At 45.2% G+C, this 27,936-nt stretch overlaps 1 protein-coding gene across 5 annotated transcripts in view; it reads right to left on the reverse strand.

Moving 5' to 3' along the window:
* The window catches only part of PDE8A (phosphodiesterase 8A), a 246,494-nt gene that overhangs the window by 25,558 nt on the left and 193,000 nt on the right, over positions 1–27,936 (reverse strand). For all 5 annotated transcript variants that reach the window (XR_016439284.1, XM_090028623.1, XM_090028622.1 and 2 more), the window contains exons 5-12: positions 25,363–25,420; positions 23,291–23,379; positions 20,676–20,754; positions 17,971–18,108; positions 9,408–9,496; positions 7,982–8,033; positions 7,840–7,882; positions 2,242–2,319 (exon numbers count right to left, since the gene is read on the reverse strand). Coding sequence is in view for 4 of the 5 variants with exons in the window: in XM_090028623.1 (XP_089884749.1) it covers positions 2,242–2,319; positions 7,840–7,882; positions 7,982–8,033; positions 9,408–9,496; positions 17,971–18,108; positions 20,676–20,754; positions 23,291–23,379; positions 25,363–25,420 (626 nt within the window). In the remaining variant the exon portion in view is untranslated. The remainder of the gene's footprint in view (positions 1–2,241; positions 2,320–7,839; positions 7,883–7,981; positions 8,034–9,407; positions 9,497–17,970; positions 18,109–20,675; positions 20,755–23,290; positions 23,380–25,362; positions 25,421–27,936) is intronic.

Raw genomic sequence — 27,936 nt, forward strand, 5'->3', positions numbered from 1 at the left:
CAGTGTAATGCACCCAATAAGTGCATTCCTTATATCTGTACATGTCAAGACATACTGACTCAAATTGCCAGGTGATACAAATCAGCACAGCTCCTTTGAAGTGAAGGTAGCCATGATGACTTAAAGCACCTGTGCTTCTGGCCTATCGCAACTAATATAATTAATCAAGAACTGCAATGTCTTGTTGTGTCAACTAGTAATTTTTGTTCCTCACAACAAAAGCCACAATGGAATTTTTCTGGACTGTGAGATACAGATACTTGTCTACTACTTGTGCAGAGCACAGCTTAACAATCAGAATTCATCCTGTTTTTATTGCATTAGGACCTGATTCTGTGCTCACACACTGATGATCTCTACAGATTTTCTTCCAATTTCCACCAGCATACTGCAAGTGAGACCAGAATTTGACTACTGTCTAGATGTACAAACACATATTTTAACAAACGTTTTATAAACATTGATAAAACATTTCAATACATGATCTGTCTGCTGAGGTGAAGAGTGAGATGATGTGAAATGTAAGTCCCTGAGGTGAACATGACATATTTACGTATGAAATACAGAACAAACAAAACTGAGAAAACATTTGCTTATTTATTTACATATTACTTTCATGGGGAGAAAAGGTACCATGAGCACCATACCCAATGCTTATCATTCAAAGGTACCATCCCCATCCACCTTCTCTCATAGTTTCATAGTCGCTAGGGCCAGGAGGGACCTGCACAAATCATCTAGCCTGACCCCCTGCCACAGGCAGGAATGAATGCTGGGTTCACAAGACCCCAGACAGGTGATCATCTAACCTCCTCTTGAATTTGCCCAAGGCAGGGGTGAGGACCACTTCCCTGGGAAGCTGGTTCCAGATTCTGGCCACCCTAACTGTAAAATATTGCCTCCTGATCTCTAACCTAAACCTATTCTCCATCAGCTTATTACTATTGTTCCTCATCACTGGGGAGAATAGGGCTCTTCCTATTTGCTGAAGATCTCCCCTGATGAGTTTGTAGGCAGCCACCAGGTCCTCCCTCAGCCTCCTCTTGCTGAGGCTGAACAGGTTCAGTTCCCTCAGTCTCTCCTCGTAGCACCTGTCCTGCTGCCCTCTCACCAAGTGGGTGGCCCTCCTCTGAACCCTCTCCAGGCTGGCCACATCCCTCTTGAAGTGCGGTGCCCAGTACTGGATGCAGTACTCCAATTGCGGCCTGACCGGTGTCACATAGAGGGGGAGTATCACCTCTCTGGACCGGCTTGAGATGCATCTTTGGATGCATGACAAGGTATGGCTGGCCTTGCTGGTTGCGGTCTGGCATTGGTGGCTCATGTTCATCTTGGAGTCAATAATGACTCCAAGATCCCTTTCGGCCTTTGTGCTTTCAAGAGGGGAACTCCCCAGCCTGTATGTATGCTGTGGATTCCTTCTCCCAAGGTGCAGCACCCTGCATTTGTCTACATTGAACCCCATCCTATTCTCATCTGCCCACTTTTGTAGTCTGTCTAAATCTAGTTGCAGCCTCTTTCTCTCCCTTCAAGTGTGCCCACCTCACCCCACATCTTAGCGTCATCAGCAAACTTGGACAATGTGCTTTCAATCCTCTCGTCCAAGTCACTGATGAAGATGTTAAACAGTGCAGGCCCGAGGACTGAGCGCTGGGGGACCCAAATGCATCACATCTCACCGGGTTGAATACGACCCATCCATCAGCCAGTTTTTTACCCATCCAACTGTATAGGCATCAATGCCACAGTCGCTTAATTTATTAATGAGAATGGGGTGAGAGACAGTGTCAAGGGCCTTCTTAAAGTCTAGAAAGGCTATGTTCACAGTGACACCATCATCCAAGGATTTAGTTACCTGGTCATAAAAGGCAATCAGGTTGGTCAGGCAGGACCAGCCATTGATGATCTCATTCAAAGATACCTTGCCCAATGCCCATTTCTAGAAACTACTACTCTAACTAATAATGACTAATAACATACTTTGATAGCCATTCCCATTAAATTCCCTGGGATGCCAGTAAATTCTATTCAGTATTAAAATGTAACATCTTTACAGTGTTAGGAAGTTTGACAGAATCCAAACAGTCATTCTAAGATTTTCAAAACAGGCAAGATTCAAAGACATGGCTCAGAGAAAATATAATGGGGATGTTCTACATTAAAAGGATGTTCTAACATTCATTCACTATTTTAGAGTTTGTTTGTTTCTTTAAATAGATATAAACTACTTATCTAACATACCATCACTTCCTCGGGAGGTTGTAGATCTGACATCTAGCGATCCTTTCCTCCTATCTTTGTGTCTGCAAGTCTGAATATCTGTGGAGACAATAATGTAATATAATGACAAAAGCTTTTCCCAGCATGTGCTAAAGAAATCTAAACACAAATATAGACTGATAACAAAGCAACATCCTAACACTTCAACTGCTGAGAGTCAGTGACAACAGCCTCTTAGAACTGTATCCATCCACTGGCACGTCTGTGGACATGACCAATGACACACTGAATGCTATGTCCATCCCGAGCAAATCGTGATTTGTGAAGGGGATTTAAGAGCACTTTGAGGGAAAAGGAATTTGTACACACACTTGGGCCACAGCGCTATGGCCCGGCACTGCGGCACATACAGGCAGGCGCACAAGCAGTGACATGTGCGTTAGCGCTGAGAAACTGGCAGGAATTTTAGTTCAACAGTGCACCGCTGTCATTTTCTGCATGCTGATGCACATTTTGCCACTTATACAACTGCATGTGACGCAGTGCAGTACACATCTGCTCGTGTGCGGAGCAGACTTGATTAACTGAGTCTGCTCTGATCTGCCAAATCTCCAGCACATTGCGGGAAAAAAAGTATGTGTATAAATGCCCAAAGAGTCCCCATAAACTGACCAGCTGGTGTCAAGTGCTACTTCACCCTGTGTACCTTTCTGAATAGCCACGTGGTGAAATATTGTGACCACATCTCTACTTCACCATACCAAAGCCCTCAAACTTAAGACTTAGGGATGAGTCTGTGGCATCTCTCAGGATACAGACACAGTAAAGCATGAAAGCAGCTGCATTTTGAGCCAGAGGCAGGCAACATTTGGCAGGGAAAACATGTTCAGCAATTCTACTCTGTTGGCTCAGCAACTTTACTCTGTTGGTAGAGTACTCTGCATTTAGGAAGTTCCTTCCTGGACGATCTGTTGGACTAAGTAATTATTAATATCTTATAGAATAAACTCAGTGTGCTGTACTGACTTTAGCTAATGAACCTTCGAAATGGCCTATAGGGAGGAATCTGTTTTATGGTTCAGGTACCAAAAGATAGGTACTGGAATCAGTGTTGCCAGATCTTAAATATGAAACGATTATATTGGAAACTCAAATTATTGAATTTTCCAAAAAACTATTGTATATAAAAAAAAAAAGTATGCAAATAAGACTTCTTATTTGCTTTACATTGCACACAGTAAGTCTCCAGTGAGTGAGCGAGAACTTGGTCAAAGTTGAAGCAATTTTTTATGTGGAGGCAAGCAGTCATAACACAGTGCTGACAGCAAACCCAAAAGTTGGTTAAGACCCCCTGAGAGTGACTTGGGTTTTTACATATGCTGCATCAATTAACTGTCTTAAAAATTACTGTACATTTTGAACAGTTTTAATATCATCTATTGTACATCATACAAAGGCTGACATTATTGTACAAATATGATAATTATACACCTGGCAATACTGACTGGAACTGAAGTCAATAGGTATTACACGGCCACAATTTTGCATAGCATATGGGTCCACAACCCTAATCCCAATCTCAAAGATTACATGGAGGCTGTGACGAGAACCACTGTTTGGTTTGAATTACCAATGGCTTCCAGAGCAATTCAGTACTTGTTACTTCAGCTGATGTTGCCTAAGGCCTGGGATGGGGACACGGCTGTTGGTTACAGACACAACCGAAGTCATCATAGAAACAGCAGGAGACAGTTAAAGGCAGGAACTCCAGGAGTGGGAGAAGGTACTCCTTCCACATTTCAAAGACAAGAAGGGAAGCAAAGACTGGGTTTGGCAGAAACAAAAGGAGGAAAATGTTGGGATCTTCAACAAAGGATCTTTACTGTATTCCCTAATGGTGTGGCTATGCTGCACCTGAAGGTGTGTTTGCAGCACAGGTGAGCATTCAGATAGCTCTAATCAGATTATCCTGTGTAACAGGAGCTGTGAAGACACTTTGGTGCAGAACTGAACATAGGCTAGCAACCCAAGGACATCTCCTAGATCAGTGGTTCTCAACCTTTTTTTGTACCAGGACCCATTTGTAAACATTGATGGTTGGTCTTAACCCAGTGCTCCTCACTCCACACCTGCTGCCCCCTACCTCCCAGTGTGTGGGGCAGGGGATGGGTATGTGGGGCAGGGGGACCTCAAGCAGCCTGCACGGGAAAAGCCACAGTTGGTTTCCCACATTTTTCTCCTTGAAAGGAGAATTCATTTTTATAGTCTGTTGATCCATTTTTAAAGTTTGTTCGTGACCCTTTCATATATTCTTGCAACTCAATTTGGGTCACAACCCACATTTTGAGAAATACTATCCTAGATCAGGTGTGCTTAACCTCTGGCCCATGGAACTACTGCATCTAGCCTTCAGGGCTCCCTAGGGGTCAGGTAATTTGGCAGTGGGGGAGTGGTGGCCATTAATACAGCCACACTCCCCCCCCTGCCAAATCTCCAAACCCTGCATGGTGGGCAGGGCTGAGCTGTGACCCCTTCTTTGGTGGGGCTGGGCCACACTCCTCTCCATGGGGCTGCGTCGAGCTGCTTTCCCACATTGAGGCTGGCTTGCTCCATGTGGCCAGACGGTGCCTGCTGTGCCTACCTGGGTGCTGGATTGGGAACACTGGCTGGATCCAGCCCACCATCGGACCAGACACTGCCAATCTGGCCTGCCAGGCAAAAAGGCTGGGCACCACTACCCTAGATCCTTGAGGAGTTCATGGTACCTGAGGTGTATACTCTGGAGTCTAGTGTCTCCACTGCTATCACTACCTATGCTAGGTACAGCAAGTACAGGCCTACATGGTCTGTGATCACACCTTTGAATGGAGTATAGATGCACCCTACAGAGTCATTACCAGAAAGACAATCTTAGTACTGCTACGACACCTGTGTCTGAAAACTGCAAGGCAGTTAAGAGGTATAGGCAGATAATCAACTCATCCATCAAAGGTGGATGTATGGAATCTCTTCGGCTGAGAAATTGTTTTCGTCTAAGCCGCTTAATTAATGGACAGATGAAACCACTGTATTGATTTGGAAAATGGTAGGAAGACTTTATCATGCTTCAGGTAACCTGTGGTAACTTGTTTTGTGTGTCTGCTTTATCCCATTAAGTGGGAGTTAAAGTACAATCATTTACCCCTGAATGAAATCCCTATTTTGTCTATTTACACCCTTAGCTGTTTTGCTACTCCCCCAGCCCAGCTGTTCCCCAGGAGCAAATGTAAAGGCGATCTGTTTATGCTGAGGCCATGGAAGTAGGGCTCCACTGTTTCTCTCACCTTGGCATGAGAAGGAGGTGATGTAACCAGACTCCAGCTACCCTTATCCCTAGGTAGCTCCTATGCTGGAAGTAGAAAGAGAAAGTGGAAACCCACCACACTCACCTGGGATTAAACCCAGGTCCTTCCAGTGTGTAGTCTGCCACCCTTCTGACTTATTCAGCTACCCATTCCAGGACAACAGCATGAGAAAACAGCATGTTGGCCTGATGCCCCTACTTTTCTGTGTGTCACAGAAAGAAGAGGAACCACATAGTTTGGTTTGACAAATGTTTGGCTTTGGGTAGAAAGGAACCAAGAGACATTCATTGTACAAGGTGACTCCAGTAAAAAAAAATCTATTATCTCCTACAACACTGGTCCCAGATCCTGTAGAAGCAGTGGTTCTGCTCAACGGAGGAGGTAGTTACCTGAATGTTAACTTAAACAGAATAAAAAGCAGTTGGGTGTTTTCCTAATGATTACCATTTACGATAAGAGAAGCAAGGTTCTAGAACAGTGGCCTCCAACCTTTTTAGGTCAGAGATCAATTTTGGAATTTAAAAGGAACTGAAGATCTACCCTCCCCCCTGCCCAGCAGGTAAGTCTGTGGGGAGGGGACGGAAGAGGGGAAAGGGCTGTGGTGGGGATCAGGGTAGATGAAGGCCCCAGCCCTATCCCCACTCTCTTCCTCACTGCTGGGGCTTTGATCTTCACTTCCCACAATGGTGGTGAGGAGGGGCAAGCCCTGCACAGCTGGGGCAGGGTGTGAGACAGAGCCGCAAGCCGCTCATCTGGGAGGCATGGGGAGGCGGGGCCATGCAGCCCAGGAGGGCATGGGGGGGTACGTGCCCCCAGATCTGCCTGTGGGACAGAGCAGGCAAGGGCCAGGGCGGCGCCAGGCTGTTCCCGGCCATGCTGTGCTCAGGTTGGGCAGCTGTGGCAGCGGCACTGGGCCACAGGGGGGGCCATAGCCCTCCAAACCCCTGCTCCCAGGACCACCGCTGAGTGCACAGTGGGCCAGGCCCAGCAGGAACAGCCTGGCACAGACTTCCAGCCTGCAGCAACAACTCGTCCTCCCCTGCACCTGCCAGCCCCCAGCCCTCATGTCCTCAGAGGGCGGAAGGGGCAGGGGAGAGGAAGGCTGCACTGGGCAGTTCTGACACGGCCTGGCCCACACTGGGCTCAGTGGCAGCACTGGGAGCAGGGGTTGAGGGAGCTGTGGCCTCCCCTGTGTCCCCACTCCCATTGCCACTGCCACAGACTCCCAGCCTGAACACAGCCCAGCCAGGAACAGCCCCAGCCCCAGCCCCAGCCCCAGCCCCAGCTCACTCCGCCCTGCCCTGCATTCAGATCCAAGACCACACACCCCTCCCCCCATGCCCTCCTGGACTGCGTGTCCCCCCCCACCAAGCACCCCCCAGACAAGCCGCTCACAGCTCCAGCCCCTGCCCCACTTGCAGCTACGGGCTGGGCTTTGCACCCTCTCCAGTGCACATGCCCCCAGGCCTCCACCCCTTTCCTTCCCCACCAACTAACTTCCTGGGCTTGGCAGGGGTTGCATGTGCATGCACGCACACGTGCAGCCCCCACAGCTCAGGATTGACTCCAAAAGGCTCTGGGATGGCAACCACTGTTCTAGAACAATTTTCCAACAGCAACAAGGATTGCATGAAAAACATAATCCCTTTTAAGACAGATCCTGATGAGTTTTTGGAAGGGATTATATGACATGCTATGAGTGGACTCTGTGATCCAGAAGGTCCCTTCCATACTTAATTTCCTGTGCATGCGTTTTAGAATTGACAAAAAGCCTTTAAATTGTGGAACTGTAAGGTCTAATTCTGCTCCATTGGACAGTCTACTCTACATGTTAGAACAGACTGTCCAATGGAGTTCCACTGTGGACTTCAATAGGACCAGGATCAAAGCCTAAATGAGCTGTGCTCATCAGTACATCCACTCGTATGTAAATAATAATTTAATAAAAAACAAACATACACATCACTAATTCCTTTCCAGAGACAATAAAATTCCAACTAGATGGTGTCCTTGACATTTCTAAGCTTGTCATAGGAGACTGTACCAGCTACAGTGCCTCTGACATGTGCACATTACCTTTTTAACACTGGTTTGATTATGTCACTTCTGAAACAAATCCTCCATCCCCAGGTAGCATTTATTTATTTGGTTGCCTCCAAAAATATTTTATTGTTAACATTAATTTTTGCTGCATTGTGTACCCCACATTTGAGTCTGATCATTAGCAACCTCCTGTACATTCCACATTTATTGAGACAAAAACACAGTATCATACCTGTCTGAGATTCAGCCTGAACACGTTCACATGTTTTTTCCACCTACAAATCAATATCAGAAATGCAATTAATCAGAATTTCCCAGTTACCCTTCAATATTTTGTGCTCAATCTAAAATGGACACATCACTTATTTGCTTACCTTATTGTTGTCATTGCACAGTCTACTAATTGACACATAGTGTCTAATCTTCCTGTAGGCAAAAAAAAAGTGTGTTATTGTTTGCCCAGTTCCCAGTTCTGATTCAAATCTAGCAAAGTTTTGATTTACAAGTCCCACATTAGCAATAAAACCATACAGGGCAAATCCTGCTCAGTGGCCAGTGAGACCTAACAGGTAATGGTGAAAACTACAGCTTTCCTGCTCAGGAAGGCAGGAAGGATGCAGGGTGGATAAGTCTACTGCAGACTTTGCTCCCTGTGGGCTGCCTATGCTGCTGGAGAAAATGTAGGGATATGAGGTGGCTGGAGAATTTATGGTATTACAAGTCCAATAGCCGAGGTAGTCTACAGAGCTTAAGGGCAGCGTAGACCTGTAGGCTACTACAGTCTTAAGTACCTCCTGATTGCCATCAAACTCCTGGAACTGATCCTGTTGATTAGATTTGTCCCCAGATAACAATGTGTATAACAGCCATCCATCTTACTGGCTGTGTGTCAAAAGCTACAAAATGTTTTTGCTCCACTGAAAGACAATTGAGAGCATGGGGTTGCTTCCAAGGGATGCTATTAATTGAAAATATCATATTCTGCCAATAAAATGGGTTTTTTTCCCTCTTTCTATTAAGTAACCTCCAATGATAAATGATTCAGGAAGAAACTGCAGTCAGCCTTTCCTCAAGGGTAAGACTGATCAACCTGGCAAGGATTTCAGGCAAAGGTCAGACAAAATCAACACAGGGGAACCACCATGGAAAAATGTGTTCTTGTACATAGTCAATTCCAGGTTGTTTTACTTAATGAACACGCTTGACAAGTCCTTGGAAGATTGAGCATCTGTCACCTTATACATCCTGACCCTCATTCTTTCCTGAATTTTTTTAGATTTGCATATTTATTCTAATAATTAATCCTGCTCTTAGAGTCCTATTCCATGATCCAATGGGAATTATGGAAAACAGGAATAAATAAGGAGTGCAAGTTCTGCACCAGCCCTGCATGGGTAAACATGGACAAAAAGGATGGCAGTGAACAATGGAAAGGAGCAAAGAACTAAGTGTATACTTCACTCTTTGTGACCCCAGCACAAGGCATAGAGAGTAGAGAGGGCTAGATGTAAGGGTAGAGGGCTACACTTATGCCCTGATCTTGGCTCCACACTGAGGAGAGGGGTAAATTTCAATTCTTTTGCATATAGTACAATTAGTTGGACTTGACACAAATAAAGGTTATTTTTTTCTTAAGGAGTTCAGTGGTATATTGACTCTATTGCTGGCTCCCAGCTTTACAGAGCTGAGAAAGTGACAGAGGCCTGAACCATTGCCCACTGAAGCCAACGGACACCCTGACTTAATTGAACCATGGATCAGAATCCCATATTGACAAGACAGTCCAGCCTTTACACTTACCCTCCCTGTCCAATGACAGGTATTATCTTCACATTTTGCTGTATGCTATCTCCATTTTTCTTTTTGGCATAGTACATTCCTTGCCATTCCTGAAAAAGGGGCCATTGGTAACTACGTTCAATACATAATGGACCAACATAATGAGATATATATATATATATATTACAAATTCCTTTTCATTTACTACTGTTCAAAGAGAAGTCACATTTTAAAAAAATGTAAACAAGACCTAGACATTTCTTTTTTACCTTGAAGTCCAAAAACACAAAATTTGAGAAATGCTGTTTCTGTGTAATAACAACTCATCCACTGGCTAGTTGATGAGAAGTGGTAGGGCTTGATGATAATGTTTCTAGTTTGGAACTGAGTGCCCTGTTTGCTTCCAAAAACCTAGAATAAGTTGGAACCATCCTCACATCCATGAAAAGTATGAGAATGGGATTTTTTTGCCCTGAGAATAAGATAGCCTGCCCTAAGATTTCTGAAGCAATCATGCTCTCTGGGAAGCCTGCAATTTAAATCAAGCAGAGGCCAGTGCAACAGTTACTATAGTTAACTGTCTGCTATGCCTTTTTACTGAAAAGACCCTGACCACTGGAGCAAGGCAGAACATTGCTTTAAATGGCAATCTCATCAAAAACCTGAAAATTCTTTGGTTTTTCTGTGGCAAACGGCCAGTTCCAGTGAAAATATTAGTTTACTTAGAAACCTTGCATGAAGACAAATGAGATTCAGGAAATGATCATTTCTACCTATTATTTAAACCCAGGGTTTTAAAGGGCATTCATAGATTTTTAAACCAGAAAGGATCATATCTGACCTCCTGCATACCTTCCACAAAGCAGAGCATGCCTATTGGCAAGAAGGCAAACCTCAAAAGTAGGGTTTGCACAAATAGACACTGAACATACAATATATTTTTAGCAGATTTCTTTCCATCCCTATATACTCCTCTGATCCTTCTCCAGCCTGTTTTCTGTTTCGCTTTTCACCTGCTTTTTCTCTATGAACTTTTTATTTCTTCTCGCATAGCAAAAGCCAATAACACTTAGGATAAGTCAGTCTTTGGGTCCTGATAGCTGAGTTGATTTCAAGCCATGTCCACAAGTTTTGTCCATTTCTAGGGTATATTTAGAGAACAATAAAGGTGTAATTACAGCACGCTGAAGCAGACTTGATTAATCAAGTCTGCAGGAGCGTGGCAATTACTGTGCTCCAGCAGCCTTTTGCGTCTCATGTATCAGTGTCCCTGCACTTCAAAATGGTAGCATTTTGAAGCACAGAGATGCTGATACATGTAACGCTGTGGCATTTTAATAAAAGTGGTTCTTGGAGCCACTCTATTAAAGTGCTGCCTGCCCACCCCTGGAAAATGTGTAAAAATGCCCAGAATCTTCAGCAAATATGACTCCAAGCCCTCAAGCAGTTTTATATTAATAATCATCTGATTCCTTACTGTATACAAGCCCAATAAAAAGCACATTTAAGTTAATGGGAATCTTTCAGTTGACTTCAATAGGCTTTGAATCAATTCTTACATGTGGGTGAACACATATACACACAAATAGTAGTCAGACTGATTGACAAATGGGCCAGAACTGAACAGGTGAAACAGTACATTTTGCATGTAGCCTACAACCAACAGGATAAGAATCCACCATGTAAAAGGGCTGCATGGTGACAAGCAAGCTCTCCTCTTCCCCTCCCCAACAAAACCCTACTGAAAGGTTTTTCCATTGATCTGTGTAACAAATTGGGGATCAAGCACAATATCTGTTGTTGCATGTTGCAAGTGGACTATAAATGATCAGAAACTAAACACTACAAAATTCAGTGCTTTCAGAATAAAAACAATGCTTAGCAGTATTTTCCTGACAACCAGGATAACAGAGAGATGAGTAATCAACAGGAATCCTGGTTTTCTCAGAAAAAAAGATCACCATTTTTTGGATATAAAAAAGTAACCCAAAATCCAGATTTTTATGTAATTAAAATGAAGCACCACTACACACACACACACACACACACACACACACACAAAAAGCTGAATTATCTCGTACCTTACAAGACAGCAAACTCTGTTAACTGGCATGCCGGCTTGTAAGGGCTTGTAAAGGGAAAAGTGAAACCAGAAGTGCCCACCATGGTACTTCTGGTTTTGCAGAGCCCCCACAGCCCAGGGGAAAGCAGCCTGCACTGCCAAGCTCCCAGAGCCTGGGGCATAGCAGCCTGCGCGGGTCCCCCCTCCCTGTTTCTCGGTGCCCACAAGGCCCGCGGGAGGGGTGGCGATGCAGTGGGAGGGCCGGTGACACCCTAGACATGGCGCAGCTTGAACAGGCAAAAATGCTTGTTCGGGCTGCTCAGTTAACCGGCATATTTTGTTATCTGGCACCCTCCATTCCCCATGGGTGCTGAATAACAAATATTTTACTGTATATATAAGTGGCATTTCATTTTAATCATGGAAAAAAGTGGATTTGGGGTTACTTTTTTATATCTGAAAAATGGGGGGGGGTTGTATCAGAGAAAACCAGGATACTAGGTAATCAACCTTGAATTTGAGATAAGAAATTAAGAGCATGCACAAAGGGATGAACTCTTAAAGCACAGATCAAATAATTCTGGTATGGTCTGTGTAGCTTTATCAGTTCAAGTTAGAACTATTCAACGATGGATTTTGCATCAGATTAAACAGATAGAAATTCATAGCTGTGAATGGATTACAACCACAGAAATATGGTGCTACAGCTACTTCAGTGTGACCTAAAATGCTGGGGTCAAAATAAAGATTAGGATTTTCTAGTTTACGTAAAAAGCAAAGAATTGTTAACCTTCTTGATATAATATTCTAGGAAGTAAGAAGTTCTAATACCGCCGCTGGAAGGTAATGCTACACAATCCATGATCTCATTGAAATGATTCATATATACATAAAAGACACTAATGGTATGTCTACAGTGCACACTGCAGAGTAACATAGAGATTACAGAGCTGTATGTAAATAAGGAATGTAGTAAACGAGCCTGCGTTGAACTCTGCCTTACTGTGGCTAGACTGCTTCCAGTACTTGAGCTAATTCATTTAAAACTCATGTTTTCTTGGGTCACTATGCTACATGGCAAACTGCACTGTAGATTTACCTTAAAGGTCAGCCATCCACATGTGAAAAACATCAGGAATTCAATTTTCTCCAACATAAATCTGAGCCCAGAGAAGAGCCATTTAATCTGGTTCACTTGCATATAAATCTGCACAATGCAAAGTGATCCTGTGCAGAGATATCCTAATGATACCTTTGGAACAAGTAGCAGTATATCTGCTTTAGTGTACTGCTGAATGTTGACTAAGCATCTCTGACTCCAAGCCTCAGGACCACGTGTATCAGAAATTCTCTTTTGCTATTATGCTTGTTATGATACCGAGCAGTTTCAAACTGGGACGGGTTAGTCTCATGAAAAACTACAGTGTGCTGCATGATCAGATAACAACACAGCACAAGGAAGTTTTGTTTTTCTGATTTCTGTCCAAGTTGAAATATTTTTTGGTATATTGTTACCTATAGTAACCAACTTACAGAATCCCTGGGTCTTTTTCATTTGGAATAGAAAAAGCTCTCATAAAGGAGAAGGGAGAAACACGCAAATGAAATTGGATGATTCAGGTAAAAACTGTTTCTTTCTGACACAACTACCTTTCAAATTCCTCTACATTTCAGAATAAAGCATATTCAAAGGGCATCATCTGTTAAAAGGCTGACCTGAACGTAAAACTGTATTTCCTCTAAGAACTCACTCTGTGCCAATAGTAAATTCTAGGCTATATATAAATTACCTACTGTTAAGCTTCCCAATAGCAAATAGGATGACATATGGACTCAGAAGACATCTGCATGGACAAGAGTTTAACATTTTCCAGAAATGGGGGATTTAAAGCATGGTGTCTTGCTAATATCCACAGAGGACTGTCCTGGAGTTGGAGGAGTAAAACACAGAAGCCTTGACACTGCCATTGTTTGAGGAAAAATATTACTTGGGTTTAATTTTTCACCATGAGTTCACTAAAATGTATCTTCACTATTAGCAAGAGCATATCAGTAAACTAAAAATTGAAAATCTGACTGATGGGCATCTTGAATACTGGATGTGGCACTCACGAGGCCCAACATAACTAACTGACTTGCATCAAAACTTGATTTATGTGTCTATTTTCATGTACATCTTTACACAGGCAAACAAAAACTGTGAGACACCATGGCTTCAGCCCTTGGAACTGTTCCAGCACATTGAACATCCAGATGTTTACTACAGTCATGTTCTGACGTGCATACCATCTGTGCCAGAGAGAGTAATGAACACTCATGTTAGTGCCTTGATTTACAAAGTGTGACTCATCACATCTTTGCGTTGTTGTTGCCTTGATATCGGCGGTGCTAGTGAATCATTTTAGCACCTCCCTATACTGTGTCAAAGGCATGGTGCTTCCCAGCAGACAGTCAGCGTGACCCAATTAGCTACCTTGACTCAGACCTGTGCATGTGTTATGACACGCCTTGAAAACACAGCCAATTTACAAACCTCCTTGTGTTACCCTCATAATCAATGTCCCTTATATGGGTTCCATGACATATCCTTTCAGTGACATCAAAAGGCATTTACGTTTTGGTGTCAAGATGCAAATTTCATCTCCCTGATGCATCCTCACATTAGTGCTACAATAGCAACATACCCAAAGCAACACTATAGTGCTACCAGGCAGCTTGCAAAGTCTCTCTGTAACTGAACCCTACATCTGCCCTATGAAGTCAGCTGACTCTCCTGTATTTCCTCAGTGTGGGAACTAGAAAAACATTAGAGAGCTCCCTAATCATTAGAAATTTGGATGGAAAAAGGCCCATAAATGAGAAGCTGATACTACTTATCACTCAAATGATATTATGAGCACTGCCAGAAGTGATATTTGTCATATGATTGGCCCCCTTAAAGCACTATACAGCCATGCCCTGACAGAAGTGCATAGTAGGGCTGTGAGAAGCTTTGGTTGCTGATTCAATTTAGCGGAGATTTGGCCCGATCCAGTGGCCAAATCTTCAAATCTGAATCAAATCAGGAGACACTTTTATCTCTCTGAATCAAATCGGAGAGATTTGAAAAGATTCTACTATTCGAACATAAACACAGGTTTAAATGATGCCAGAGGACTGGAAGAGGGTCAATGTGGTTCCCATCTTTGAAAAGAGGAAGAAGGAGGACCCGGGAAACTATAGGCCAGTTAGTCTTACTTCGATCCTAGGCAAGCTGTTCGAGAAAATTATGTTGGCAGGGGATTTCATGCTTAGGGGCAACCAACACAGGTTCATCAGTGGCAGGTCCTGTCAGACCAACCTGGTGGCCTTCTAAGATCAGATCACCAAATCCTTAGACGCAGGGGTAGCAGTGGACATAGTCTTCCTGGACTTTTGGAAGGCCTTCGACACTGTCTCTCACCCTGTTCTCATTAAGAAACTGGGGGGCTGTGGTGTCGACACCTACACAGTCAATTGGGTCGCCAACTGGCTGGAGGGCCGCACCCAGACAGCGGTGGTGGATGGATCATTTTCGGCCTGGAGGGATGTGGACAGTGGGGTCCCCCATGGCTCGGTCCTCAGGCCCTCACTGTTCAACATCTTCATCAGCGACTTGGATGAGGGGGTAAGAAGCACCCTGTTCAAATTTGCTGATGACACTAAGATGTGGGGGGATGTGGGCACGCTAGAAGGGAGGAATAGGCTACAATCGGACCTAGACAGGTTACAAGAGTGGGTGGATGAGAACAGGATGGGATTCAACACTGACAAGTGCAAAGTGATGCACCTAGGGAGGAACAACCAGCACCATACCTACAGGTTGGGGAACTCCCTTCTTGTCAGTACGGAGGCAGAAAAGGATCTTGGAGTCGTCATTGATTCAAAGATGAATATGGGTTGGCAGTGTGGGGAAGCAGTCAGGAAGGCCAACCGTACCTTGTCATGCATCCACAGATGCATCTCGAGCAGGTCCAAGGAGGTGATCCTCCCCCTCTATGCAGCACTGGTCAGGCCGCAGCTGGAGTACTGCGTCCAGTTCTGGGCACCGCACTTCAAGAGGGATGTGGACAACATGGAGAGGGTCCAGAGGAGGGCCACTTGCATGATCAGGGGACAGCAGGGCAGGCCCCATGAGGAGAGGCTACAGGACCTGAACCTGTTCAGCCTCCACAAGAGAAGGCTGAGGGGGGATCTACTGGCCTGTTACAAACTGGTCAGGGGGGGACCAGCAGGCATTGGGGGAGTCCCTGTTCCCCCAAGCACTGCCAGGAGTGACCAGGAATAATGGTCACAAGCTGGTAGAGGGTAGATTTAGGCTAGATATCAGGAGGCGAGCCCCCACAGTCAGGGTGGCTAGGATCTGGAACCAACTTCCAAGAGAAGTGGTGCTGGCCCCTACCCTGGAGGTCTTTAAGAGGAGGTTAGATGAACACCTTGTTGGGGTCGTTTGACCCCAGTAATCTTTCCTGCCATAGCAGGGCGTCGGACTAGATGATCTACTCAGGTCCCTTCCAACCCTAGAAACTATAAAACTATGATTTTTCTACATACCTCAAGGTACCAGGTGGCTCGTGAATGCTGAAATGGTGGGGCAGATGAAACGTCCCACAGGAACACAGGGGGTTCCCAGCAGACTCAGCAGCAGACCCGGAAATAGACAAGGTACTTCCGGTCTACTTCCAGCTCTACTGGGGAGCGTACTTGGGGGGGCCCCCTGCACCTCCCCAGCTTGGAGACTAGTGCCTCCTGGGTCCAGGGGGGCACCTGGGGTCCCCCCCATGGCTGACTGCTTAGCCATGCTCGGTAGCGGACCCAGAAGTGGACCAGAAGTACTTCCGGTCCACTTCCAGGTTCGCTGCTGAGCATGTGGGCCCCCCCCACCATGCTCCTGTGGGATGCTCCATCTGCCCCACCATCTCAGCATTCATGAGCTGTGGCTGGTACCTCAGGGTATGTACAAAAAACATTTAAAGCTGGGTCTATGGCCAAATCGCTGATTCTCCCAATCAGCATGAATCTTCGGATTCAGATTAACTGAATCGGCTCCGTGATCTGAAGCAACGAATCATATCATTGTCCCCGATTCAGGCCAAATCCAAATCGAATATGGCCTGTTTTGCACACCCCTAGTGGACAGCTACAGAGTGTATTAAAAAAGTGTCCAGTCACACAACAAATTAACCCTTGTTTACTGAGAGTTCAGATGTAGGTGCTCTAAGGCAGAGTACCTTCGTTAACTTCTGTTTCTCTCTGCGCGTCAGCTCAGCCTCGCACCCCCCTCCCAGCTTTGATGCTGTCTTCAGGATGGGAGGGGGCAAAAGGCAGGGGTGAGAGCTGTAGTTTGGGGTCTGCCCCACTTGGGGGGTGGATTGGAGTCCCCCTCCAATCTACCCACTCCCCATCCCCCAACACAGCCTGGGCAAACCCCAGACCAGAGCTCCCTCCCCTGCCTTTTCTGCCCTCCCATCCTGAGGACAGCACTGGAGCTGGGTGGCAGGGTGGGGGACTAGGAGAGAGGCTGCAGATGGTCTGGATTGGATCCAAAGTGAAGCTTGATCCTCCTCCTCCCTCCCCCCACCACCAAACAGAAAACGTCTGCTGGGTCGGTAGGTTCACTGTAACTCATGGTGCTTTCTGTGAAGAGTCATGAGTTACAGCACGAAGTTGCACACCTGTCAGCACCCTATGCAACACTCTCCTGAGGCTTCTGTATACTGTGCTCACTAGATGGCTTCCATGTATCACAACAAAGCATTTCAGTTAAGTTCTCTTTTAATCTAGGTGCCGCTAGAAAACTTGCTTATAGCAGGCTACCGTTTTTCCTTTTGTTCTCCCCTTACCTATTAGAGTTCCACACCTTACAAGGCACCTCAGAAGTAGGCAATATATGGCACACATGTACAAGGCAAGTCCCCTAAATGCATTTAACATGTGACACATCTAAAAAGTGAACGAGACTAGGTCTCCCTGCTCTATGCAGTTTAAGAAGGAGTGACCCTTACGAAAAGGGGTGAGTCATTCTTGATAAGACCCTACCCTTTTAAGTTCATCTCAGTTCTGCTCCTAGAAACAGGTTAGTCCATCCTAATGTTTTCTTTAAAATATAAATGGACTCCTTTAACGGTTTGACAACACCAAAAAAAATACTATTGGTAACCTGTTTGTCCACCAATACAGAATATTTATTGTTCCCAAAGACACAGATTTTTTTAGATTGCTTTTCACTGTTACTAAGCAGCCCTCTCAACCTATCAAGAACCTAAATAAATACAGAGTTTTCAGTTGGAAGAGGACTGGGTCCAGTATGTGATGTATCAAATCCCACTTGCCTTATTCACATAACCAACTTCAACAGGATTGTGCATGTGTGTAGGAAAACCCCAAATATTACATGTTTGTGAAGGCATAATCTACACTGTTTCATGCACAGGCAACCATCCTTCCCATAGGTAATATATGCTAATATCATGGAATGATAAATTATATTACACTGTAACTTACCTTTCCTATCTTTATACAGGAATTAATAGTATCTAGGAAATCAGCTTTTTTTTCATTTATAGGCACTTCTGTTAATTCCTTCCCTATTAATTCACCTATTTGATAGCCCATCACGGTTTCAAATGCAGGATTGACGTACTGTAAAATAAAAACAGGAGAGCATTTAGCATCCTATTTACGTCAAAAAGTCAAGAAAACTAAATTTTTACCTAATTTGTTAAACCTAATGCTAGATTTATCAAGCTCAGGTAAAAAACTTTTGTATATATTAACTTTGGAACAGATACCTCAATATTTTCTTCCAAGCACAACAAAAGAATTATCTCCCAGAAATCTAGCACCCAGACACAAAAAGGCAGCGTACAAACGTGAGTGGAGAAAGGGAATACATCTCACATCTCAACTGTGCATTTAAAAGAAATCATCATAGACAACATTAACTTTGGAAGCAGATTCCTTTTATTCATCAGTTGTAAGACAACCTTCTCTCTCTTCTCTGGCACGCAAGGAATAGTATTGCAGCTTCAAGTGCACACAAAGCACAATTATGAAGAAGAGAGTTGGGAAAGATAAAACCGTCACTCAAAAATGGAGGCTGCACAGCCTTGTGAATCTCCTACATGTCACCTACAGAAGAGGTTCAGAGCTGCAATCTACACACTTGCAAACACATCTGTTTTAGTTGTTTACATGGTCCCATCTCAGTAACACCCAAGTGCCTCATAGTCTTTAATGACTATTCTCAAAACTCCCCTGCTGACCGACCTCTCCTCTGACAATACTTCTCCTTTTTCCCTACTATGGAGAAAAAGATCTGCAGAGTACACATGGGAGTGATCCAGAACTCCCCTGTAGGGGAGGGTCTGCTATGTCTTGAGTCACCTGTGGAGGGCAGCATTTGGTCTGAAAAATATGTTTCTAGGTAACCAGGAACCAAATTCTGGTCTTTTGTTAATCTGATGTATAACTCTCAAGATCTGTGCCAAGAGGACCCAAGAAGCAGGTTAAATTTAAATGATCCATTTATAATTCATCATCTGTAAAGGCTTTGTGTTGACAGGTGGAACTGGCTCCTCTCTGAAGGCAATTATGTGGTTCCCAAGCTATAAATTAGTTCAGTGGTTCCCAAACTGTGGTTCGTGAACCATGGTTGGACCATGAGTCCAGGATAAGTGGCCCATCCATTGCTGGTCCACAGAGCACACCAGGTCCCATTCACCCTGAGAGTCTTCAGTTTGAAGTCTGATGACAGAAAAGTGATGTCTGTTTTTTATCTGTTGGTTCAAAATGTTTGGGAACCACGGAAATAATGGACTGCCAATGACACCTGGAGACTTTAGTTAACACTGTTCAAAAACTTGGTTCCACCTAAATCATTTCCTAAATGGGTTTGCCCAGCTAGTGTTGGCAGACAAACACTATCAAAACCTTGTTTAAAAGTGTGTTCTGGCTTCGCTTCAGTAGAGTTCCAATATGATTTATCTTCTTCCATGTCAGCTGGCCCCACTGTCACAGAAACTAGTAGGTAACATGGTTTGCATTCAAAATCAGTTCAACTGCTCTCTTTTAAATCAGTTTGTGTGCAATTGTGCAGTGCATCATGGAATTCTTGGCTGTCTACAAACTAGCCAAGGGGGACCAGCAGGCTATGGGAGAGTCCCTGTTCCCCCAAGCCCTACCGGGAGTAACGAGGAATAACGGCCATAAGTTGACTAAAAGTAGATTCAGGCTAGATATTAGGAGGTGCTACTTCACAGTCAGGGTGGCTAGGATCTGGAACCAACTTCCAAGAGAGGTGGTCGCTCGCTCCTACCCTGGGGATCTTCAAAAGGAAGCTGGATAATCACCTTGCCGGGGTCGTTTGACCCTAGTACTCTTTCCTGCCCATGGCAGGGGGTCGGACTTGATGATCTACTTAGGTCCCTTCTGACCCTACGAACTATTAAACTATGAACTCAAGGACAGTAAAGTTTGTTAATTTAGTTCTAGTCGCCTCTGGATATTTGCCAAAACTTGTAATAAAAATTGTATTATAATAACACGTTTAATAAAACTTAGGTGCCTTTTATGTAGTTTGAATTGGCCTCAATTTCAGCTAACTTTTCAAAAGAATTAATTACTTTTCAATATTTTAGGACGAGTCAAAGGCCTATACAGGCCAAATACCCCATCAGGTTAATACCATTATGGCAGACCCATTTCAAAAGCCACAGGACACATAAGAGCAATAATGCCAGTGGCCTTTAACGCTCCAGCCCAGATGACCCAGGTACCCCTTTACAGCTGGCTCAACTGGAGGGACCCCTTAGCATGAGCCCAAGTAAACTTTGAAGTCATGCCTCTGGAATAATAGCAACACATTTTAAGGAAAGATATAAAACAATGTTGGTAGTCACCAGCAGTTAAGTGACATATGAACTAAGCATTACAAATAAAAAAAAACAACAGAAAAACCAGACAGATCCTTAAAGCGGCTCCAAAGACTGATTTTTTTTTCTTTTAAATTTGTTTTATAAAAAAAAAAAAAAAAAAAAAATCAACCGAGAAAAATTCTGCCTTAGACCAAAATTTAACCCCGTCTGTTCAGAACTATTATGGCAGCTTCTTGCACCATTAAAAAAGAGCAAATATCAATTACATATGAAATAAAATGTAGCAAGCCATAGAGGAATCCCCCATACTTATAAAAATAAACTAGAACAAACCTGTATTACATGGTCTTCACTTGTGATCTCAATGGCTTCTTGACTTTTCTCTAATGCTGTAAATAATGAATTACAAGCCCTGGCAGATGGAAAAAGAAAACTGATTAGATTTCACTTACATGTCTCTCAATGTATGTAATTATAAACTAGTGTAAAATAGAAAAACCGTAACAAAAACAAAACACAGTAATTTGATTTTCTGCTTTAAGCATAAACAGGCATGTATTTCTTTGGATAAATGACATTCTGTAATGAAGAAGGCAGTATAACATTGCACCTTATAGACTAACTAAATCAGAGATATGTATAACATAAGCTTTTGTGAACCCAAGCTTACTTCATCAGATGCTGAGAAAGGATATACACAGGACAGTGTGCAGAATGGAGAGACTGATTTGAATACAAAAAGGCAGGGAGAGGAGAGGTGGGGAGCAGTTCTGGGAGAGGCCAACAAGCAATAAACCCATAGGGACAAAGGGGACATGAAAGCTAACCCATGTAATGAGATAAGAATCCGTAGTCCCCATTTACAGCATACTTAACACAATCCAGTCTGTGAATGATTTCTTGTTCAAGTTGGTTTTTAAAGTTTTGCTGCCTAAGAACAGCTACTCTGAGGTCAGTGATGGACTGTCCAGAGAAGTTAAAGTATTCATCTATGGGGCACTGACATAAGATCAGTGTTAATTCTGTCTTACATGCAGGGATTGCCCCATCTGTCCAATGTAGACAGCAGAGCGGTACTGTAAGCAGGTGATGGTATGACATTGGTAGAGATTCAGGTGAATGGTGTCACAGGGGCACTGAGGTGCCCTGTGACTTAAAGGATAAGAGGAGAGGAGTTGTCAAGCAGCAGAGCAGCGCAGCTGCGGGTTGCTGGGACAACCAGCCGGTCAGGTGACCGGAAGGGGGCAGGTCCGGGCCCTTTATAACAGCTCAGGGTGGAGCCCGTGAGCAGTTCCCCTCTGGCCACTGCACGAGCAGGAGCTCTGCGGCGGAGAGCTGAGCAGCAGAGCCTACGGTGGCAGTTTGACCGCTGCAATGATGCGAGGGGAGAGAGAGCCCTGAGAAAGGTATCGGTGAGAACCAGCGCGGCGTGTGGTTTGTGTTATAAGCCGATGGGCTTTTGCTTGTGTTGTAGCTGCTTGGCTTACGGTTTTGTTATGATTACACTGGAGGACCGGGTGAGGCTGTAGGGGTGAGAGGAGGCCTCACGGGGGCTCCCTAGCCACTTAGGGGTTCCCGGTGCCCAGCGGGGCACAGTGGTTTGTGCCGGAGAGGCGTGGCAAAGGCCCCAGAGGGGGCAACGGGTGCGAGAGGCGCAGCAGAGGACCTAGGTGGGCCACGTACTTGATCAAGCCACCCCAAGGCGGGCGGCAGGTTTCAATGACAGGCACCCAAGACAGGTGCAAGCTAAAGGGTTGTCTGGAAGGTCCCCGTACCAGCAGGGAGCCCTAGGAACCAGGTAAGGCTCCGGCTGCCTGAGCCTTACAGGACACACTTTATGTCAGGGTCATCATTGGCAGGACTTTGAAGGGGCCAGGTAGGGCTCCGGTCGCCTGAGCCTACCAGGACACACTTAGTTGGACAACCATCATCGGCAGGGGTCAGCAGGGGCCAGGTAAGGCTCCGGCCGCCTGAGCCCAATTGGATGGTCACCAGCGACAGGACTCAGAAGGGGCCAGGTAGGGCTTAAGCTGCCTGAGCCCAGTTGATATAGAGGGTTAATCCAGTCAAGGGGGCCACGCCAGAGAAGGGGCGCCAGAGAAGGGGCGCTGATTGCGGGTCAGGCCCAGGGGCGCCAGAGAAGGGGCACTGATTGTGGGTCAGGCCAAGGGGCGCAGGACCAGACAACGTCCAGGAAGAGCTGCAAGGCTTGGGGCGTGCTATAAGGGGAGGTCGGAGGCACGCACTGCCCATAAGGCTGGGGTGAGAGCACCCCATTTGGAACGGAGGCAATACCAGCGCGGTGTCATAGGTGCAAGTAGGCAGCCTCCCATACTGAACCTAAGATCAAAGACGTGGCGGGCGAGTCGAGGGTGCTGGATTGCCTAAGTGACATGGCAGGGGGGCGCTAGTGAGTACACGGCCGCTCGTTGGTTCCCGCTCCATGACAAATGGACCTTGAATTCTGTGTTATTTGGTCCGGTGATGTGGTCTGTACTGATAAGGATCACACCTAGCATCTGGGTCTACTGTAAAAATGAGCTGGGCAGCCTGTTCCCTGAGAGATGCAATTTGAGCCTGGAGGGCCAACTGTAAGCACTGTCCATCCTAACCCCTCTTCCCTTATTCTCTGTGTTCCTGCCTTTTGTATTCAAATCACTCTCTCCATTTTATATACTGCTCTGTGCATGTCTTTCCACAGTATATGATGAAGTGAGCTTGGGCTCATGAAAGCTTATGCCACACACATATCTGATTTAGTCTATAAGATTCAAATCCACCCTGCCTTCTGCCTGACTTCAGACTAACATGGCTAACCATCTAATTTTGTAATAAAACTCTGTGCAGTAAGACTTGTTTTTAGTCTGTGGATGAATCTGGCTCTTTTTGGTTTTGATATTATTATTATTATGATATTCTTGATATTTTCTTGACATTGATAGCATTACCTTAATTTAAATTGTGCCCGCACCTCTCCAAATTCCAGCTGAATTAGTTCATTGTAACAGGCCATGATATTAGAATTTTCTACATATCTCTGCAAATGAAAAGTTAGAAAAGTTTCAATAGTTTACTTTTCTACAAATAAAGATGTATTATGTAACCCCCACCCGAATGAATAAAGTAGAGTAAGTCTGCCTAAAATGAACAGATTCAGATGCACACAGTTCTAGACACTTATATGTCAGAGCCAGATGGGTAGTACAGGTCGGTGACATCTTCAAAGCCCATGAGTCAGGGAGCTGGTGTTGTGGATGTGCTCCCTGCTGTGGTTCCTGGCCCTACTGGCTTTAAATTCTACCTCACATCACCCACCTGGGCAGCATTAAAGCCCACAGGGTAGAGAGAGCTTTTGCAGGGCTAAGGTCCAGGGCCTAAGAAGCAGTCTCTGCCATAGTTCCCGACCCCATGGGATTCAAATTCTGTATGTGCTGCCTAGCCAGGGACCAGGGTCAAGGAGTCTTTCCTTGGCTCCACTCCCTGCACCTCTGCTTCCATGTGCTTCTGGCTTTAAATCATCCTGTGTGCAGCCTATAAGAGATGCATATGCAGGGATTTAAAAGCCAGGGCCTGCCTATTGACAGCCTGACCCTTCCCAAGCAGGGGAGAGGACAGGTCGTCAAGTAATGGGCTACCCTAAAGGCAGGAATGTCCCACTGAGCAGTCACCTAGGGCACGGGCAGAAGTTACATTTGTTGCACAATAAGTCCCCTAAAAGCGCTCTACAGCTGTGCCCAGACACACGTGCAGTGCTGGGCCCCTTAGAATTGGCCAACTGTGTGATACCTCATCAAATGAAGTATCAAATGAAGGTGCTCCACTAGGGTCAAACTGTCACATGCTGCATCAGCCCAGCCCTGCCCCTAGTGCTGTTTGGGGAGAAGGGAGGGGGAGCGAGCTGTGAGATGGGGTTTGCCTGGCCTGAGCTGGGTGGGGGGCATGGATTGGAGTCCCCCCTGTCTCCCCCCCACAACACCCTCTCTCCAGCTCAGTCCTGGCAAACTCCAACCCATAATTTATTCCCTCTCCTTTCTACAGATAGCACTAGAGCTAGGAGGGGGAGCAGTGTACAGGAGAGAGGCTGCAGGCAGGCTCCTCACCTCGATCAGCTCCAAAATGGAGCTTGATTCCCCCTCCCCATTTTTCTCCCTTGCTCTGATCTAATAGGCAGATGTCTGTTGGGTAAGGAGGGCTGCTCTAATTCACGGTGCTTTATGTAAAGTGTCATGAGCTTGAGTGGGGGCCTGTCAGCACCCCTAGTGTCCCTTGGCTGGAAAGCTTACCGGTGTAGCTCTCCAGGCAAGGTCTGAAACACATGTACAGCCCTGTTTCTCGGTTATTTCTCTACCAGTAAGTATTTATTTTAAATTCTTACTGGTAGATATAAACCAGCCTGTTCATGCTCTGAGTCTCACTTTAAGGCAAATATTTCTTTTTTTTTTCCTGTCAACTTAATGTAATGAAGACTCCACTTAACTGACGCAGTAATAAGCATAGTGCCTGCTTAATTGGACAAGTTGCCAAGGAAATGATTCAGTGTGATACATTTCAGGTGACTCCAAACAATATATAATAGCACCTGATAATGTGTGAAACCTGTTTACAGACAGGAATTAGCATTTGATAGAATATATTTCCAGCAGTTTATTCTATTGTTTATTACACACTACTTCCCAGCTCTGCTACAGAGTGGTTATTAATGGGTCAATCTTACCTAGGTTTGCTTTTAAAAAGATTAGCATACGTATTTTAAAAGAAATGTATTAAATAAATGCAAGTATACAACAGTGCATTTTATTTCTAGGAGCCTCTGATTAGTAGGAATCTCTCTCAAGCAGTTTCCATTGCTGCAAGCTAGTCAAAAAAATCTATAAGAATGAACAGGAAAAAGTGAGGACCATATACAGACTAGGCTACTGACAGATGGGACCACTGACAACCAACCTCCCACACAACTTCTTATTATATGTTATAGTTCCCGCATTAAAAAGCAATCCTGTGAATTACAATATATACATACCCTTGTGAAGCCAGCAGAAATGAGGGGCAATACTGATGACTCTTCACGATCACCATGTCTTTTAAAGCAGAAAGAAAACATCAGAAATACCTTTATAACTAACTCAGTATTCATCACACATAGGAATCAGTGTGTCTGCAGTGAGACTTCACATGAAAGAATGACAGGACTGGATACTTTGCTGAACCAAGACCTAAGAAATACACTAAAATAATAGAAATTTGGAATATCATTATTATGAATACAAGATATTTCCTGGGTACTGATAAATATCTTGAATGTCAAATTCACTTTTTGCTGTATTTAAAAAAAAAAAAAAAAAGCTCTTTTCAAGTATCTCCCTAACTCTTTGTACACAAAAGGGAGACTGCAAGCAAACAAACTGACAAAATTGTTTCCCTATTGCAAATTTTCTGTATTACTAGCCCTTTGCTACCCAGAGCGCTACCCACGAAAAACGTCTCTCACTGGAAGGGTTACAAAACTAAGCAAACAATTAATAATTTTGGATGCGGTAGGTGTGCAATCAAGACACCCATGTACAAAAAGCATCTTCCAATGTCAGGTGCTCAGCACTTTCTGAACAGCAGACTGGTGTGTGGTATCCCGCATAAACTGTAGCAGTAACCTTGGCCATATACAACTTTCAAAAGACCTATGCCTATGTCTTGGGGGGAAGAAGTTGGTAGCTAACTAGGAAGCCAGGAACCTAAAGGAAAAGGAGTAAAATATTGGCAAGAAGCCATAAAGGAAGTGCTAGATCTTGATACAAGGGTGATAATTTCACATGCAGACAAACCTGTCTAACTTGAGCTTTGTCTTCACCGACACGCAAAGGTGCATTTTTCTAGCCAGATACGACAGGCCAAATCTGCACTGTCTCCATACCGCACTTGGGAAAGTTGCCTTGAAGTACGCCTTGGTTCTTGCTCCCACTCTGTATACGCAAAATCCCCAGAATGAAGCACTGTAGCTTAGCATGGCACTGAGCACATGCTGATAGTCACGGGGAAGGCAGAGAGCTGGAGACCAGTGTTGGAGTGTCCTGAGCACTGCACTAACACAGCTGCACTGCCTCACTTCTGGAAATCAGGTGCAGCACAAAAGCAGAGAAAATATGCCCAGTTATCCCACTGCAAAATCCTAAATGGAGATAAGGCACTGTTTGTTCCTATTGCAAGGCAACTAGACAAGGCCATCTCCCATCCCACTGTCTGTGGTTCACCTCATTTAGTCCTATTTTGCAATGAAACCTGTCCCTACACCAGCCCCAATGCAAATTTACTTCTCTGATTTACACTGGCCATGTCTACATGAGACGCTGGCTGCATAGTAGCCCGTGACTACTGCACAGTAGCACTGCATGGCAAGGAGCATGGGGCGATGCTACTGAACAATCAGCATCATGAAAAAGCCATTGCTCAGTGTGACTGCACAGTAACTCCAGTTACTGCGCAGTTATTTAGTACTTATTTATACAAGTGCTAAACAAGTCTCATGTAGATTCACAGTAAAGACTGCACAGTCAGCGTCTCATGTATATGCAGCTACTAGGCAGGGGCACTGTGAAGTCAGAAATACTTATGACAGTGGTGCTCAACATTTTGGTGCCATGGGACAGATGAGTGGTCCTCCACCATCTCCCTCAGCCCCATGCTGCCAGCTGGATTGGGGCCCTATATTGCCTCCCTTGGCTCTATGCTGTTGAACTGGGGCCCCATGTTGCTGCACCCAAGCCCCATGCTACCTCTTTGGGGCCCTGAGCACTACGGCTGTGCAAAATTTTGGCAGCCATTTAGTTTTGGAGATGTTTTGGCCTGTTTCGGTGCCTGAAACACCAAATCTAAAATGAAATGAAAGGCTCTGAAACATGTCCAAATGAAACCAAACCATCTGAAATGTTTCAGATATTTTGGACCTGGGCTTGCAGGGAAACAGAAACTAGGAAGTGGGGGCAGAAGGACTGTTCTGATATTGACATGTGTAGCTGGCCAGTGTCTGCGATCTGTCCCTGAGGTCCCTTCCAATCCCAGTGCTCTAGGGGAGGGACAGCAGCCTGCTGTCTTCCTGTGCACAGATCCGGGGGCCTGCACCCCCCAGGAGGAGTCTGGTACATCCCTGCAGCCCTCCCAGGGGGCACAGGCCCCCAGATCTATGTATGGGATGACAGCATGCTGCCACTGCCAGCTGGGGCCAGTGCCAGTACCCAAGTCTACTTGAGGCAGCCTGCACCAAGCACAGCCGGAGGAACCACAGGAGAAGCCCCCATGGCTGCCCTGCCCAGTCCCATCCCCCACCCAGCACTTTAAAAAAACCCTGCACTCATCAGCTGTAACAGCAGCAATCAGAGCCTCTGGGGGCTCGTGGCAGAGCCCCCCATGCAGCGCAGGTCAGTGGGGAGGCAGCAGGGATCGCCCTCCCCACTTGGCATCTGTATAGCGGCTGTCACATCATGCAGGTGCAGTGCAGCTTGCCAGGGCGCTGCGTGCTGTCTGGGAGCTGGGGTGGCTCCACATGTCAGCTGGAGCCTGGCAACGCTCAGCTCCAGTGGCCCCAAGCTCCCAGACAGCACAA

The sequence above is a fragment of the Crocodylus siamensis genome, chromosome 15, assembly GCF_052110815.1.
Source record: "Crocodylus siamensis isolate JL-2025a chromosome 15, ASM5211081v1, whole genome shotgun sequence".
NCBI lineage: Eukaryota > Metazoa > Chordata > Crocodylia > Crocodylidae > Crocodylus > Crocodylus siamensis.